The sequence below is a fragment of the Pelodiscus sinensis genome, chromosome 16 (assembly GCF_049634645.1).
Source record: "Pelodiscus sinensis isolate JC-2024 chromosome 16, ASM4963464v1, whole genome shotgun sequence".
NCBI classification, from domain to species: Eukaryota; Metazoa; Chordata; order Testudines; family Trionychidae; genus Pelodiscus; species Pelodiscus sinensis.
Genome location: NC_134726.1, coordinates 22,751,100 through 22,767,147, shown reverse-complemented (window position 1 = coordinate 22,767,147; position 16,048 = coordinate 22,751,100). Strand labels below are relative to the sequence as shown.

Genomic DNA, 16,048 nt, shown 5'->3' with positions numbered 1-16,048 from the left:
CAGAGAAACATTTCAATGACTAGATCTTTAGAAACTGACCTTTCAGAAGTCTAAAGCCAAGGACCAGAGGAAAACATGCTAGTGCTAGTGCAAAAGCCCTGTGTGAATCAGGAATTGTATGCACAATTGCACACACATTTCTGCTTGCATCCCTATGCTTCTCACATCTTTGCACAAGATTTTTCAAAAGAAGCTGGATGCCCATAGAATCTGCTACAAGGAGAAAACCAACTGAAGCAATTGCAAGAGGTACCACACAGATGTTACATGTTTGCAAGTGGGCAAATAGATGGAAAAGTGATTTGCATGATCACTGATCAGAAGGGAGGTGGTGAATCCATCAGACTCTCTCTATTAGGATATGATCCATAGCTTGAGAAAAGCTGAGAATCCCTTTTCTGTAGTAATTCCAGGGTCGGAAGATGAGGACTCCTCTCCCTCCCTAACCCTGTCACCTTTGCACATCCATTCTCAGCAAATGGAGGGGTGACAGAGGAATTGCAAGCTTCAGTATCAAGGGAAAAAGATAAAAGTACACTATGCTTTACAGTAAACTGCATGCACATACTAATCTTCTATGGCATTAGGCCAGCTAATCCTTCTCTAAATGACCCACCATCTAATCCTCCCCAACAGATAGGCTATAGCGTATTGAAATGTATTCACATGTCCATTTGTCAGTTCTGCTTGCAGTCTCCATGGATTCCAATGTCTGGTAACTAGCCAAGTACTTAGCTCAATCTCCCTGGAATCTCAAGTTCTCTCACCCCTTTCCGATTACAGAACAGCTGCTTTAAACTTTCACTGGCAGTGATGGTGGAGAATCGCCTTGAAAAGACCCCCTATTAAATTAATTCTTCACAAATAGCTTAATCATCAGCCATGGCAGAACAGAGCAGGAAATGGTAAAGGATGGGACTACCACAATGGTGAGACTAACTAGAGTGCAGTGTGTGTTTGGCTTTGTCCCCTCCCGAAAAATATTTCCTACTCTTGAGGACTGAACTGCCCGTAACAAGGGAGTCTGTCAAGTCAGCTATACTAGCTTTCCCATTATGCCCATGGATTTCTCTATGCTGGGGAATCCTCTGTGACTCCAAGAGGGCAGTTTTAAGGTTGCTTTGTACCACCCCACTCCAGGATCTGCTCCAAACAGAGGGAAACTGAAGACTAATGAAAAAAAACAAACAAACAGTGACAAACGGAAATTATACTAGAAGCAGAAATGGAAGAGTCTGTTTCATAATGATCTTAATCATTAATATACCTGATTGTCCATCTTGTTTCTTTGGTGTCAAATGTTCCTTTAGTAGATTATAGACCTTTTCTAATCTGAAATTAAAAAGACAAAAGAGTGTTGAGTTTTTTTTAGTTTGGCAGTTCCACACAAACACAGACTTTTCAGCTTTAGCCTTTCAAAAATGCCCAAGGAGCTAAAGCCTTTGGAGATGGTCAACACGGCAGTGCAGTGGGAAGCCATGGAACGGTGCCATCATGCAACTGCCCTTTACAAGGGACACCCTCAGGTGAAGGAAATGCAGATCAAAATATTACCATCCTACAATCTATAGTCATGGGATTGTTGGTACTTGTATAGTTCGAATTGATTCCCTAAAAGAAAGCAAATAAATTACTTGGCCTGAATGCCCATCCACAGCATATTCTGCCTCTGAACCACATCTGGATGCTTTTTAACAAAGTCTTCATCATAAGGGAGCAGGAATTCCCAGCCTTTGTTTATTCTCGCAACAGACATGTGCTCTAAGAAGTCCTTAACATCTTCTGGGCAAAGCTGAAAGAAAGAAAGAAACCACACTTGCAGCCACACAAACCAGGGATGTAATAGTTTAACCAATTAACTGGTTAGGGTAATGCCTACTGGTTCCAATTGCTACCTGGGCCAGGAGCCTACTGCCACCAGCAGTCACTGGGAGCTTGCAGTGCTGGTAAACCCTGGGAGCCCATGACACAGGCCACTGGTGGGTTAAAAAATACTGGCATTTAACCGTGTAACCAATTAAATCATAACTGGTTACACGGTTAGTATGTTTTAACCTCCTTTTACATACCTAATATAAACCTGGGCTGTAATTTCACAAACTAAGCAGAGTTGGGCTGGGTTAAGGTTTGGGTGGAAGACCGCCAAGAAAAAGTACTGGCAATTCAACTGGAGACCGTCTTCCCTCTGAGTCAGTACTGGGAGGGACCATATTTCAGAAGGTAAGCAGTAGTTAAACAGCCCAAGGCAGTTTCTGCCAAGAGAGGGGAGTTATCCCCAATACCCTGAATGAACTGCACTATATACAGTTATGATCCAAGGGCAGATCTGTACTAAACCAGAACATCTGCTTAAGATATGCAATTCGAGCTACATAAATATCATAGCTGGAATCAACGTACCTAAAGCTGATTTCTCCAGTGGCCCTTCAACAGCAGGTTGACGGGAAGAAATTCTCCTGTTGATTTCCCGTATTCCTCACAACTGTGAGACGTTTTGGAGTTGACAGAGGTGCCCTTAGCATTCAATTTAGCGGGTCCTTACTAGACCCGCTAAATTGAATGCTGGAAGATTGACCTCTGGAGTCTCAATTCTCCATTTACTAAAGACATGAGGGTGTTTGAAGTTTAGATTTCTTGGTTACTATTCAAAGCTCAGAGGTGGCTGCACTTCAGCTATAGGTGAAGCAACTCTTTATATACACGTCCATCACCACCACTGGCAAAGTGCACTGAAAAACTGAAGGATTATTAAATCGGTATATAAAATTAACTCAATTTTTTTGTGATTTTTTTTTAAATCCCTCCAGTGTTTCTTCCACTCTTTTATCCCCATTTACTTTGCAAATCCTAACATGCTTGAGCAGATGATTCAGAGATCAGGTGTGTGAGTTGCTCTTAAGCAACTAAGAACAACCCTTCCCTGGGGAGACTGAAGGCTTTGATTCTGTCACACATTCACAGTCTCCACTATCCAATGCACATCAACACTCAACCATTCTACAGCAACACTGTCCGAGACTAGCAGAGAAATGTATCAGGTAATGTCCTAAAGCCAGCAGTAAAATAGGTCACTGCAGAGTGAGGAGCTAGGAGGAAAAGCAAGCATCAGTGTGAATTAGCTGCAAATGCAGCTATTGACAATAGCCATTGCTTATCACATACCTCAGGGTGAGAAAAAATTTCACTCACTTTTGTAACTGTGGCCACTTCCTTTCGCACAACCCAGCGATCTTGTGTAAACTTCCACATCTGGGGAGGCAATAAAACAGAAAGAAAACCACATGTTTTAGAAAGCTGCATTACTAAAGATCAGACATATGTTGTGACAACGGCATAACCAAAAACCAGGAACCTTTCAAAAATAAAGGGGTGAGCAATTCTCAGCCAGGCAAGTGGATTAACTGTGGCAAAAGATGACCTGGTCTGGTCTACCCTTGTAGGCATTTTCCTTGAACAACAACAAAAGGACACAAAACAAAAAGGCCTGGAGAAATCCAAAATTTGCCGTGGTGAAACTGTGGCAGAAGTTGCACTTAGATCTTCTTACATCTAAATTAAACCTGGTTTTAACAAACAAAAACAAACTAATAAGACAAATACCTACAACACCAAGAAAGCTTGCTGTTATTCTGTGAATGTACAGGCATCAGCCAGGGTAGAACTCAAGATGTTCTGCTTCAAAACCATTTGTGTGTCTTCTTGCCCCACAGGAAATCTCCATGAGCTGTCACTAAGAGCGAAATATATCTCCTTTTCATAGGCCTGCCCCTGCAGGCCTCCCATCCTCTCCCTTAGGCCTTTCTACAGCACCCCTCACTGTAGAAGGCAGTGGGGTGTGAATGTCCTGCATCAGTACGTTACAGTCATGTGCTAGGTCCCACCCACTGTCCCCACTCCACACACACTTAAATAACCTTGGACCAGTACAGTTTATGGAGGTTTTAATAGATTTGGAGGATTGAGGTAGACATTTAAAGCCTCCTTGCTACCAATTCCTCTCCACCCTCACTCTCTGCTGTTTTATTGGCTAGGTTGTAAAAATCATGAGCAACTGAGCTAGTGCTGTATGTCCTTTCACTTTGTTTAGCTCCTCTCTCGCCACATAGCCACTCCTCCCATCCCATCTACAAGCAGTCCCAGACTTCAGTAAAGGAGACAATTGTGGACTTGCAGTTATACATAGGTTGAAAACTGACAGCTTTCCTGCAGGGCACTCTCTCTTCAACCAGAGCACTGATAGTACAGCACCTCCTCTGAGCCTAGCATTACTGCTGCTCCTTTACTCAGCTAAGCATAGTGGTTTTGGTCCACGGGATTCCCCAAACTTCAAATGTGATACCGTTTAGCACTGCCTAGTTCCCACGCCTCCAGGAATAAGTCACCCCTGAATCTGGGTCTCCCATATGGGAGCATATTTAGTAGCTGTCAAGATGTGTCAGAAAAAGTCCATTTTAATCACCGTCAGTTTGGGCCCAACAGGGGCTCTAGCGGCCACAACCCTAACAGTGGCTGACTACCCAGGAGAGTTTAAGAGCCACAGTTAATAATGAAACCGAGCAGAGTGCAAACAACAGGGTTTCTAAAAGGAAAACGACAGGTTCCCACACGTGCTTCTATCTGTCCATTAGGGATGGAAGCTACAGAGCATGATAAATGCTGAAATCATCTGGGGATTAATTCTCCTTAGATTGTCTTTATAGAGACAAGCACGGTCTCCAGGTAAAAAGGCTGTTCCTTGTTGGCGTTTAGTGTGTGTGTGTCTTATACTCATTTTAATTCACATTTGCACATATTATTCATAAAAGATGCTGGATCAGCAGTTCTGGCAGCAAAGCTGTTTTACTGAACAGGGCATGCATAGCAAGTGCAGCACTTCCCTGCAAAGGTCCTTCAATTCTGCTTTAGAGGAACCACCTCATTTCTGCTGAGCCTGACATTAAGCAGATCAGCATGATAGTGGCTTTGTCTCATGTATTTTAAACGGGGTAAGTTGTTTTTATTATTTAGATGATGATTTGACACCTAGTTCTGATTTGTACCCAATCACATGAATATTAAGTGAATCTACATCAACATTTCCATGTTGATTCTCTCAAATCCTTCAACAAAATCTTCAGGAGTAATTTAAAGATTATTTCTTTGAAACAAATATCAGACCATAGAAGAACAGTATAGTTTAGCAACAGCGCAGTGAGTTATGCCAACTTCATCTGATTTGGATTTATGCTTTAGGGCTCGAAAAAACAGAGTACATCTATACTTACAACAAAATCTCTCCCTCTGCAAAGCACTTCTGCAGGAACTCCACTGTGTGGGCTAGAGGTATCTTTTGGATAGACGACATCACTGTTAAGTGAAGGAGGAAATGATGAATTATTAAGCACTGTAACTAAATATTAATAGCGAGAACTTTCTACACACCATATGTGCCCTGAAGCACCTGTTCATTGGTCACAGGACCCCTTCTATCTAGCCTAGTTGGCAACTTTACAAAAATCCCAATGAGTTAAAGTCCTATCTGTATCAAGAGAATTCACAATGATATAACTACAAGAGTTCAAAAGCTTCAGAGGTAGCTGAGTTAGTCTGTAACTGGAAAAACTGAAACGAACAGTCCAGCAGCACCTTAAAGATTAACAAAATACGTAGATCAGGGTTATTCCACTTCGGAAGCCTTGGGGGCCACAATGATACTCACAGCACATGCCAAGGGCCGCAACTTAAGTGTGGTTGCATATACATGCAAATATATATGCAAATAGCTTCTTTCAAACTGATGGGCACGAATACAAAAAGTAAGGCAAGACTACACAACACACAGGTCCCACGTAAGTCAGTTCTGCTGATACTAATACAATGCAATATTTACCCAATTTCCACCCATATGCCAGCACTTTTAATGAGCAATGATAGTCCAGGAATTTAACTACTAAAACGCATATCAACAGAAGACCATTATATTGACTACTTTTTTGTTTTGGCTTCCACCTGCGGGCCGTGTGTTGAGCCCTGCATAATCCCAACTGCACCTTAGGCCGCAAACAAATGGGCCGTGGTCCGCATGTGGCCCATGGGCTGCATGTTGAGTAGCCCAACGTAGATGGTATCATGAACTTTCATAGGCACAGCCTACTTCTTCAACCAGTCATCTGAAGAAGTGGGCTATGCCCACGAAAGCTCATGAAACCATTTACATTTTTTTTGTTAATCTTTAAGGTGCTGCTAGACTATTCGTTGTTCTTTTCAGTTTTTACAAGAGTTCAGTCACACTACTGCAAAGAGGGGCTTAGCGCAGGCATGTTTAGTTTGGTAACAAAGATAAATCAGTTGTACAGGTGCAAACTGTATGTTGGTACAGTCCATCTACGTTAGGGGTCTGCCCCAGCTTAGCTACATCAGTGTGAATTTCTTTCACGTGCACATGCCCAAAATTGTGTCCTCAAATGCTTTAGGCTACTTGGCTTACTCACACAAATTTAAAAGCAACATTTTGTCAAAACGCTGGTCAACGGGACTTTATTTTTATTATAATTTAGTAAGCAAGGGTTTAAGCAAGAGATGCTACAAATTTCGTCCCATAGGGTACATAGCACCCCATCCTATTCAGACTGCCAGATTAATTTAAATTACATCCATCATCATAAATGCTCTCCATCTTCGCTGTCCCCAGAGCCCCAAGGTCACTCCGGATCACGGGTTTTACTCTGCACAGCTGATCAGGGCAAAAGCAGTTTTTTATCCTTATCATTCATGCTCTCTTAGGCTGATCTTACATTTCCAAAACAACACCTTCATCTTCCAAGAGAAAAAAGGAACAACCACATACACACATAACAGTTCTAGCACCTGCTCCAACACCACTGAGCCATTATTCTGGGAGCTTGTGTAAAGCATTAGCCAGCTTACAGCATCCTTTCTGGAGTGACTTAGAGTGCATCCATGTCACTTATACAGGCTATTTATGTAGCAGCTGCAGCCATAGGTGGCAAAAGCATGGTCCACAGGCTAATGGCTGCCTATGAATGTGACTAGTGCTCAACCTCATCTTTAATACAGGGATGCAGCCTACTGATCAGACTGCAATTCCCAGCATATAATATCCAATGTGGACAAAAAATATTTGGCATTTGAGACGTGTAGTCTCACAGGGATGCTCTACTGTATTAAAGAGGAAACTGACTGCAATAAAATCCATTTTATTACCATGAAGTGCACCCAACAACCTACTCTCAATTTATCAAATGGATAAAGCCTTCCACTGAGAAATTAGCTCTCAGTGACAACAGCAATAAACCCATGATGAACCCGGTGCTGATGAAATAAAGATTTTTCCCCTCAAGAACGGAAGCGTCTCAATACACAAACAAAACAGATCTTATCACAGTCTGATGCAATTTTAGACAGCTCAGCCTTAACCCAGTGATCATTTAGCACCAGCCCTTTGTCGTCTGCATATCAGAGTTCTGTAACAAGAACTGAATTTAATCAAGCGTTTAATTAACTTGGGTTTCTGAGCAGAAACTGGTGCTTTCAGCTAAACTACAGCAGCAAAATATTAGTGCGCATTCAAAGTCACCATTCTCATCCACTCGTAACAGGAATGTTAACATTTGATGATAACAAAGAACAGAAGGCATACCTCTTTACCACCCAGTTTCCTTGGACCAGCATCGCCACCTGCTGTATACAGCGTAAAACTGCTGTAGAATCAGTCCCAGAACCCAACAAACTCATAAGATTTGCAAAAGGCATGACTTTCACTAAGGACAAAAATGAAACACATAGTTGTTTAAAGATTCTCTCAATGGTCTAGTCAAAGACTCATAATAGGACTTTTGTTTCCAAAAAAATCTGATACATACTAATTTTTTTTTTTAATATTTCCCACTCCCCAAAAAATAGAGCATTTTAGAAAAAGCACTCCATTTCAGCCAATCTGTATATGCACTGAACATGTCAGGGAATACTGTGTGTAAGTTAATTGGCTTTACCAATCCCAAACTAATACACTGACAAAAGAAACCACCTATATCATTCAATTTTTGGAGAGAGACGGAGTCATCTGATAAAACAGTAAAACCCAGAGACAAAAACATTAGCACACACTACTGTCAAGTCAATAGCAATTCCAGAAAGATGGGATAAAGCTGTCCCAGGCTACATGCCAGGGGCACATATGACTGAAAACTTTCCATGGGAAGGATAAAGCCAAAGTGGCAGGTTGCAGCACAAAACTCAGAGCTAAAATTCATGCTTATACTCCACTAGTCAGAAATGGATCAACAGAAATAGGTGTGGCCTGGATGCAACAGGAGTGGTGTTAGAGTGGAAGTTATTAAAAGAGTACTCCTTTGGCTGCACATGCCCAAATTGCAGGTGTCAGCTCTCCAGACTGTCACGTGTCTAGCTTCCCTTCTAGAGGAGCAGCATACTCAATCGGCAGTAGAAGAGATGCTATTCAGAGCCTGAGACTTAGCCCTAGAAACCAAGGGCCACACAGCCTCTTGGCCCTGTTGGACGACAGCACAGACTCTGTCAGGAAAGACAGAAATCATGAAAGGACATGAGGAAGTGGAATATTGAAAAAATATCACTTACCATTCTTCATCAGGATCTTAATCTGATCAGCAAGAGGTAAAGTCCTCAGCTGTGCCATAGAGAGCACATTGCTTGGAGCCACAGGTTTGTCTCTGTAAATAAACAAGCAGAACTGTAGCCAATGAAAAACAACATCCAGGAAGTGTGAGGTTAGGACAGTCCATGCAACACTTACTTCTCTTCTTCTACACTTGGAGGCATCAGCATCATTAAGTACTCACTAAGAGAAAAGAAAATGCATTAGTCTTAGAATACCTGCATTAGGGTTTTCAAGGCTGAAGTAGGGATATTACATTTCAATCAATTGACTAATCGAATAGTCGATGCAATTTGCATCGACTATTTGATTAGTCGATAAGGGCACCTCTGCCCCCAGGACTATTGCTACACTTCTAAGGCGAAAGTGCTGTGGGGAGCAGGGGCCCACTGACTCCGTGCTCCCCACGGTGTTTCAAAGCAGCAGCACCGCCTGGAGACTGGGATCAGCTGGGGACTCCCCCGCTGACTCAGGGCTCCTGCAGCACTGCTGCTTTGAAACGCCGTGGAGAGCCCAGCGTCAGGCTCCATGCAGTGTTTCAAAGTGGCAGCACCGCATGGAGCCTGGGGCCCAGCTGACCCCAGGCTCCACATGGCACTGCCACTTTGAAATGCCGCATGCAGCTTGGGGACTCCTTAGCTGACCCCATGCTGCACGCAGTGTTTCAAAGCAGCAGCACCACATGGAGCCCAGGTTCTGGCCCCAGGCTCCGCAAACCACTGCTGCTTTGAAGCACCCCCTCCACTTCCCCCCCATACTGCCTCTTTCTGATAGAGACAGCAAGGGAGAGGGAAAGGACTAGTCGTTCACATCCCTAGGCTAAAGTACAACAATCTCCTGCTTAGTGAAATCTTATTTATGTGAGATCTACAAAATAAATATTAGCTTCCAAAGTCTTTTTCGCTTTTCAAGGAAACCCAGTCCTGGAGAAAATGTATGAAAACTGTAGTGATATTCACTGAAAACATTTGTTTGCAACTGGTTACTATGATGTTTAGCATGTTGGAAGAAAACAAATTCATTCATTACACCACATAGCCACTGACTAAGATCTCTACACCCTTTTCTTTAAGGTGAGAAGGCCTGGTGCAGGCATGGGTGCACTAAGGATGGGACTTGGGGACCAGGATTCCATTTCCTGCTCTGCCACATGGGCAGGACTCGACAATTAATGTAATCTACTTGCCTGTGGCGAGTAGATTACAAGCCGGCACAGCCGCGCTGCACGGTTAGCGCATGCGCAGTGTGCCGAACCGCGAGCCCTGCACATGGGTACTGAGCAAGTCGCTTCTTGGGGTACATCTACACTGTAATTAGATACTCATGACTGGCCTGGGTCAGTTGATTCAGGCTTGCAGGTGTCAGGCCAAGGGGCTATTTATTTGTAGTGTCAACATTTGGGCTCAGACTGCAGCCCAAGCTCTTGGTTCTTGCAGCCCAAGCCCTAATGTCCATCCTGGAATTTAAAGGCCCATACTTCAAATCAGCTGGCATGGACCAGCTGTGGGTTTTTGATTGTAGTGCAGACATACCCTTTGTGTCTCCGCTCCCCATTTATAATATATATATATTTTAGAAATGTGCATCTGTCTGTCTCTCTCTTCCAGAACTCCTCCTAAACAATAAGAGGTAGGACCACAACATTTGGCATGCAGCTTCCTCTTATCCTAATTTAAAGCAAGGTCAGGGTTTGGTTGTGCCAAGAAAATGGGACTGTCTTCCATAACATTGAAAGGGAGGAGCACGGAAAGGAGGGATACGATAAGGACAGTAGCCACTGGGGTCAGTGAGCCCACAGGGGAGAGCTATGTGCAGAGTGACCACGGGGCAGCCACATCACCAAGGGTGCGTCTACACTGTAAGTCGAAAGAGGATATGCAATTTGAGCTACGCAAATTGTGTTTCTTATTTCAATCTTATTCTGAAATAGCTTATTTCGTAATTTGGTGCTGTCTACACAGAGCCAAATTTTGAAATAAGCTGCTATTCCGAAATGTCCCTTACTCCTTGTGGAATGAGGTTTACAGGGATGTTGGAATAGAGTGCCCATTATATTTGAAATAATGGGCTTGCTATTAAGATGTGGGATAGCGATTGGGCCAGTAGGTCTGAGGCTCCACCATCTTACCTGCCACCCAGACTGGGTAAATAGTTCCTCTGCCCCAAACCCTTTCCCCCCCGGCCCTTGGCTGCAGCCCTGGAGGGGTGGCGGGAGAGAAAGACCTTCCAGCCAGATTGAGGGTGGGGGAAGGAGAGAAATCCCCATTGGATGGGACCCCCCATTCCTTGAGCCTCTTCTCATGGTCCCAACTCTCACTCTCACACCCACACCCCATCCATCTTCCTGCCTTGCACCCCTCCACACACACATCTTCAAGGCCAGACCCTGACTACTGCACTCCACCCCCCAGGTTCTCTCCTCTGTTCCACCTATGCAATGCTCAGCCACTTCAGTGTGCCTGGGAATAGAATCTGTCCCTGAAAATTTTTCACTGCAGACAGGACAGCTCAAATGAGGGTAGGGGACTAGACTCGATGACCTCTCAAGGTCCCTTCCAGTCCTAGTATTCTATTAATTTAAAAAAAAAAATCACCCACCAATACCATTACTGCAAAACACTACGTCCTTCTGCTTTCCTATACTGGGCCCTGCTTACCCCAGACTATAGCAAAACCTGATTAATGATTGCATCTTGGACAGATTCCTGCAACCCCCTTTTCCCTGGGCTTGTAGCATTCAGAGCCACACATGGCTTCTGCAAACAGCAGGGGCACTGAATGCAGAAACCCTGGCTGAGGAACCAGCTGGGCTGTTGGCCAGCAGACACCCAGGTAAACGTTTCCTGGACAGATCATGCTTCTGGCATCCCTGCCTCTCTCTCCCTCCACCCTCTCCATGTAACCCAAACCCTGTGCAATCCTGCACCCAAACCCCATCTCAGACCCTGCACTCCCTCTTACACTCCTTCTTCAAGTCACAAAACCCTCCTTCATCCAAATTCCCTCTCAGATGCCACACCCCCTGGGGTACTCCAATCCCTTGCACAAGCTCCCTTCTGCATGCAACTTCCATCCCAGACCTCACACCTTCCATCGTGCAGCCTCTGACCACAAACCAGATTCTTGGGAGTGACCGCCCATCAAAAAGTATTGCCCACCCCTGCCATATAGCTACCAAAAAGCAAATTTGAAGCTGAAAAACAGCCATGGTCAAGTACTTTAAATCTCTATTAAAAATCATTGAATAGATTTTATAAAACTTGCATTTATTAATAAAAGTTCTTGACTTGGGGTTTGTTAAAATTAAGTAGTTTCTGATTTGGATTTAAGCTTTCCCCGGCTGCATGAGTAATCATCATAGAACAGTGTTAGCGCATAACAATGAGAGATGAACTGGCCAAAAGTGGCAATGATTAGTTTCACTCTCTCACCTGAGTGAAATACAAGAAAGAGAATCAACACAAATGAAGAAAAAAATCAAATTTATAAAATTACTCTGTTGTAACAACCCGCTGTTAATAACAGAGATCAGATTTTTAAAGACTATTATAGTTATTAACTTTATAAATATTCAAACATGCCTGTGACTTGCATAGGATACTAGACCAAAGTTTTTACCTGGGAGATTTAATTAGCTCGATATTCTCCGCCATGCCATGTCCCTGACTGAATAAATACTGGCGCTCGTGTTCGGAACGGCTGTCCTGAGAGAGGTGGGGGAGGAAGAGCAAGACTCACTGCAATGTACAGTAAATGTGCCAAATCTCCCAGTTTAGTTGCTCAGTCTCAGGCTCTCCAGCATTATTAAAATCCCGATACTAGTTATTCTACATATAACTACTGCACTATGCAAACATGCATTACTGATGTGTTACTTTCACAAGGCTGCTCTGACATCGATACAACATGTATTATTTTAAATTACATGTTTACACTTTTTATTAGTTGATTACAAGTCTTGGCATCAAACTGATTGAATTCCCCTGAGCAACTCCTTATCTAATACCAGGAGTGCCTAGCCTGCAAGCAAAAGCCTGGGTTTGAGCCAAAGACGCCCATGCACGTTACTGACATTAGAGCAGGTTAGGTGAGCATTCAGGCCTTCCAAGCACCCAGAACATACCTACCCTTAACCCATAATAATGCAAGTGGACCCAATGCTCTTCAGCTTGTCTCTTCTGCAGGAACTCATAGGACTGAGTGCGCCGCTGACGGGCTTGTTCCGTCTCTGATCGGGAGAATCTTACCTACAAGATTTGATCCCCGTTAACTGCAATCCCAAAACCTCTCAAAATGACACATTTTCATCTTGCCCTAGCACAGGGAATGACTGGGATTCATCTAATATATATATAAAAAAATGCACTGAATGGCAAAGCCAGGGCTACTGACAGCTAGGAACTAAGTGAACTAGAAATGCTCTTTTGCAACCATCCCACCCTTATAATCTCACTTGTTGACTTAATAGTTCGTTTTCCCAGTCCCAAACAGAGATTTAATTGCTGCAGTTTAAACCCTGGCAGCTCAGTACAGATAGATACAGTCTGATGGTGTGCCCGTTTCTTGAACTACCAGGAATAAGGAATCTCAGACATACAGTAATTTGCTTGATGTCTTCCTCAGCTTCATCCTGGGATGAATCGCCTGCTGCCAAAAAAATAAACCAGGAAAACAAAATGGAAAATATTATCGGAGAAGTAGCCACAAAAGTGCTTATGATTGTTGTGAGACTTAGTTCTGGATTGAGAGAGAGGGGGGGCCATGGTCTAAACATAGGACAAAGACAAACACTAACACTGTCTTCACAACACCCGTGAGATATGGAAAAACTAACATCCTGAGGAAGTGGGTCTGGCCCACGAAAGCTCATCATCTAATAAACCATCTTGTTAGTCTTTAAAGTGCTACATTGTCCTGCATTTTGCTTTAACATCCTGAGGGGCAGCCCTAGCACAGAGACCTGACAGGACTGACCCAACCCCATACAAAAAAAATGTGTGTCACAGCTGGGAATTGAACTTGCTCTGACATGGAGTCTGTGTTCTTGGGTAAGTTATTTAACCTATGTATCTTGGTTCCCCCATTTTTAAAACAGGGATACCAATAGAACAAGGAGTCATTTGGTACTTCAGAGACTAAAAGATTTATTAGGGCATAACCTTTCATGGGTTCACCAGATGAACTGGAGCGGAAGTTACAGAAGCAGGACTGTATGTAAGGAAGAAGTTGCTTGTGTTAATGAAGCTAATCAAGGCAGGATGGAAGTGGGTCACTCATAACATTTGGTCTGGAGATGTGAATATTCAGAGAGGAGAAACTGCCTTGGTAATGCGTTAAGCAGTTGAGATCCTTATTCAATACTAAGCTGATAGCTGGAATTCATTTACAAATTCAACACTATCAATATGGTAATATACTGGTTAGTTTGCATATATGTTCCACTGCCCTCTACTGGATGCAATCAGAAATGTACCGGTCACAGAATCTATAAGGCTAACACCTAACAGAGATTCTCCTTCAGCTCTTGAGGTAGGAGGCTTGCACTTTTAGAACAAGATCCAAATTCAATTTCTGTTGATGCTATTACTTTTCAAGTGCCCCAGGAATGCAGCACAGTGATAATGGTGAAGACTTAGGTGGCTACAAATTTGTTATATCATTTAACTGACAGAGGCCTTGGTTGAATGCACTAATATTGGTTCAGCACAGTGGAAAAAAAAAAAGTACTGTACATTTTATTACTATATCCTACCCTCCAGGTGTGCATAGTCTCATGTTATAGACCTTTAACTCAACTGTTACAAGGATCATTATACACTATATTTTAAAATACATTCAGTGTTTCTTCAGCTATGGATAGCTTTCTAGTAACTGAGTAAAGTCACTATTAGGCATGTCAATGTGTAGATGATTACACGATTAATCGATAAGCCCAAGCTGATCAGTTAATCTTGTTGACTACACACACTCCTTCCTCCCCCGCACTGTGTCTGTATCAGAGGCAATGGGGGAGGGAGGGGCAGGAGCTGGTACATGTGGGAAGCCGGCTTTCAAGCCAGCTGCCGATATGTACTGGCTCCCAGAGCCACCAACCCCCCCGTGCTGCTGCTGCATCATCAGAGGCAGCGGTGTGGGAGCAGAGGGGCAGGGGAGGCTGCCGTGGAGCAGCCTCTGTCTGCAGTGGACCCAGGTTCACCGCAGACAGAGGTTGCTGCATGGGATGTCCATGCAGCCTCTGTCCATGAGGAGTTCACGCTCTGCGTGGACAGGGGCTGCTACCACCCCACGCTGTATTAGAGGCAACAGTGCCAGATGGCAGGCAGGAGCCAGTTTGCGCAGGGAGCTGGTTTTTAAACCAATTCCCCTCACAGACCGGCTCCTCCTGCCTGCCACCCCACACTCGTGCCCCTGATAGAGAGGCAGCAGTGTGAGGTGATAAGGGGCTCCCCATGAACGGGGCCAGAGCACACTGGCTGCCGGCCCTACCCCCGGGGACTATCAAATAGTCATGTATATTCTGTAACAAAGGAGGACACGGCTTGTCATGTGCTCACCTTCATTAGCAGCTTCTCTTTCGCGATGTTTGGCATCAGCTTTGTCCAAGTAGGAGAAACTAGGCCTCAGCTGTAGAATGCCATGTAGTGGAGTTAGGTGAAGTTCACCTGAAAAATTACAAGTTATTTTCCAATGTCCACAGTTCGCAATCTTCATTTCCCCCCATTATCTTTGTAATGTCAGAGTTTCAGATAAAGATTTAATAAACTTGACTATAAAATAAGAATATTAAATGGAAAATTAATCCGGCCCTTAGTATTTCAAAGGGATCAGATTTCAGATCAGCCCCTACAGTTTTCTTTTTGGTAGGATCCAAGCCTGGAAGAGGACCATTGTCTGGATAACATATGGCTCAAGCTCACATTTCACAGATGATCTGAAAAGATTTTTCCCATGTGCAGCCAAAACACTCAGAAGAACAGCTCGTGAGTTATCAGTACTACTGAATCCAATCCTTATCTGTGATTCAGACTTGAACCTCACCCGCACGCCCTCAGCCTAAACCTAGTTTGGACTAATAATGCCTCTTTGTCCTTTCTCTAAGTAAGTATGTCTGCCATAAACTGCAGAACTATACCCAGTGCTGGTTCCACAGCAATAATGAGTATTTACATCGTTATGACAACCGCAAACTCTGAATATGGAGACATCAAAAATGTACACAATACCAATCTTAGGGAATCCTTGAGACAGGAGTATTCCCAGAGGTTTTTAGAATACCAAGCAAGAGAGGATTTGGGGGAACAAATGAAGGAGCACAATATGTAGATTAAGAGGCCTTATCTATACTATAAGGTTTTTGCGGCAGAGCATGCTAATGATGGACTCATTAGCAGGGCTCGACAAATCAGACAATCT

General features: G+C 43.6%; 1 protein-coding gene across 6 annotated transcripts in view; it reads right to left on the bottom strand.

Moving 5' to 3' along the window:
* POLR3E (RNA polymerase III subunit E) overlaps positions 1-16,048 on the bottom strand; it is a 42,272-nt gene that overhangs the window by 10,404 nt on the left and 15,820 nt on the right. For 5 of the 6 annotated variants that reach the window (XM_006112794.4, XM_006112795.4, XM_075899468.1 and 2 more), the window contains 11 exons: positions 15,190-15,297; positions 13,233-13,282; positions 12,763-12,882; positions 12,254-12,339; positions 8,774-8,818; positions 8,599-8,690; positions 7,640-7,760; positions 5,265-5,346; positions 3,190-3,249; positions 1,635-1,792; positions 1,268-1,332 (listed from right to left, as the gene is read on the bottom strand). In XM_006112794.4, the coding sequence (XP_006112856.2) occupies positions 1,268-1,332; positions 1,635-1,792; positions 3,190-3,249; positions 5,265-5,346; positions 7,640-7,760; positions 8,599-8,690; positions 8,774-8,818; positions 12,254-12,339; positions 12,763-12,882; positions 13,233-13,282; positions 15,190-15,297 (987 nt within the window). The remainder of the gene's footprint in view (positions 1-1,267; positions 1,333-1,634; positions 1,793-3,189; positions 3,250-5,264; positions 5,347-7,639; positions 7,761-8,598; positions 8,691-8,773; positions 8,819-12,253; positions 12,340-12,762; positions 12,883-13,232; positions 13,283-15,189; positions 15,298-16,048) is intronic. The other variant, XM_006112796.4, reaches the window with a different exon arrangement.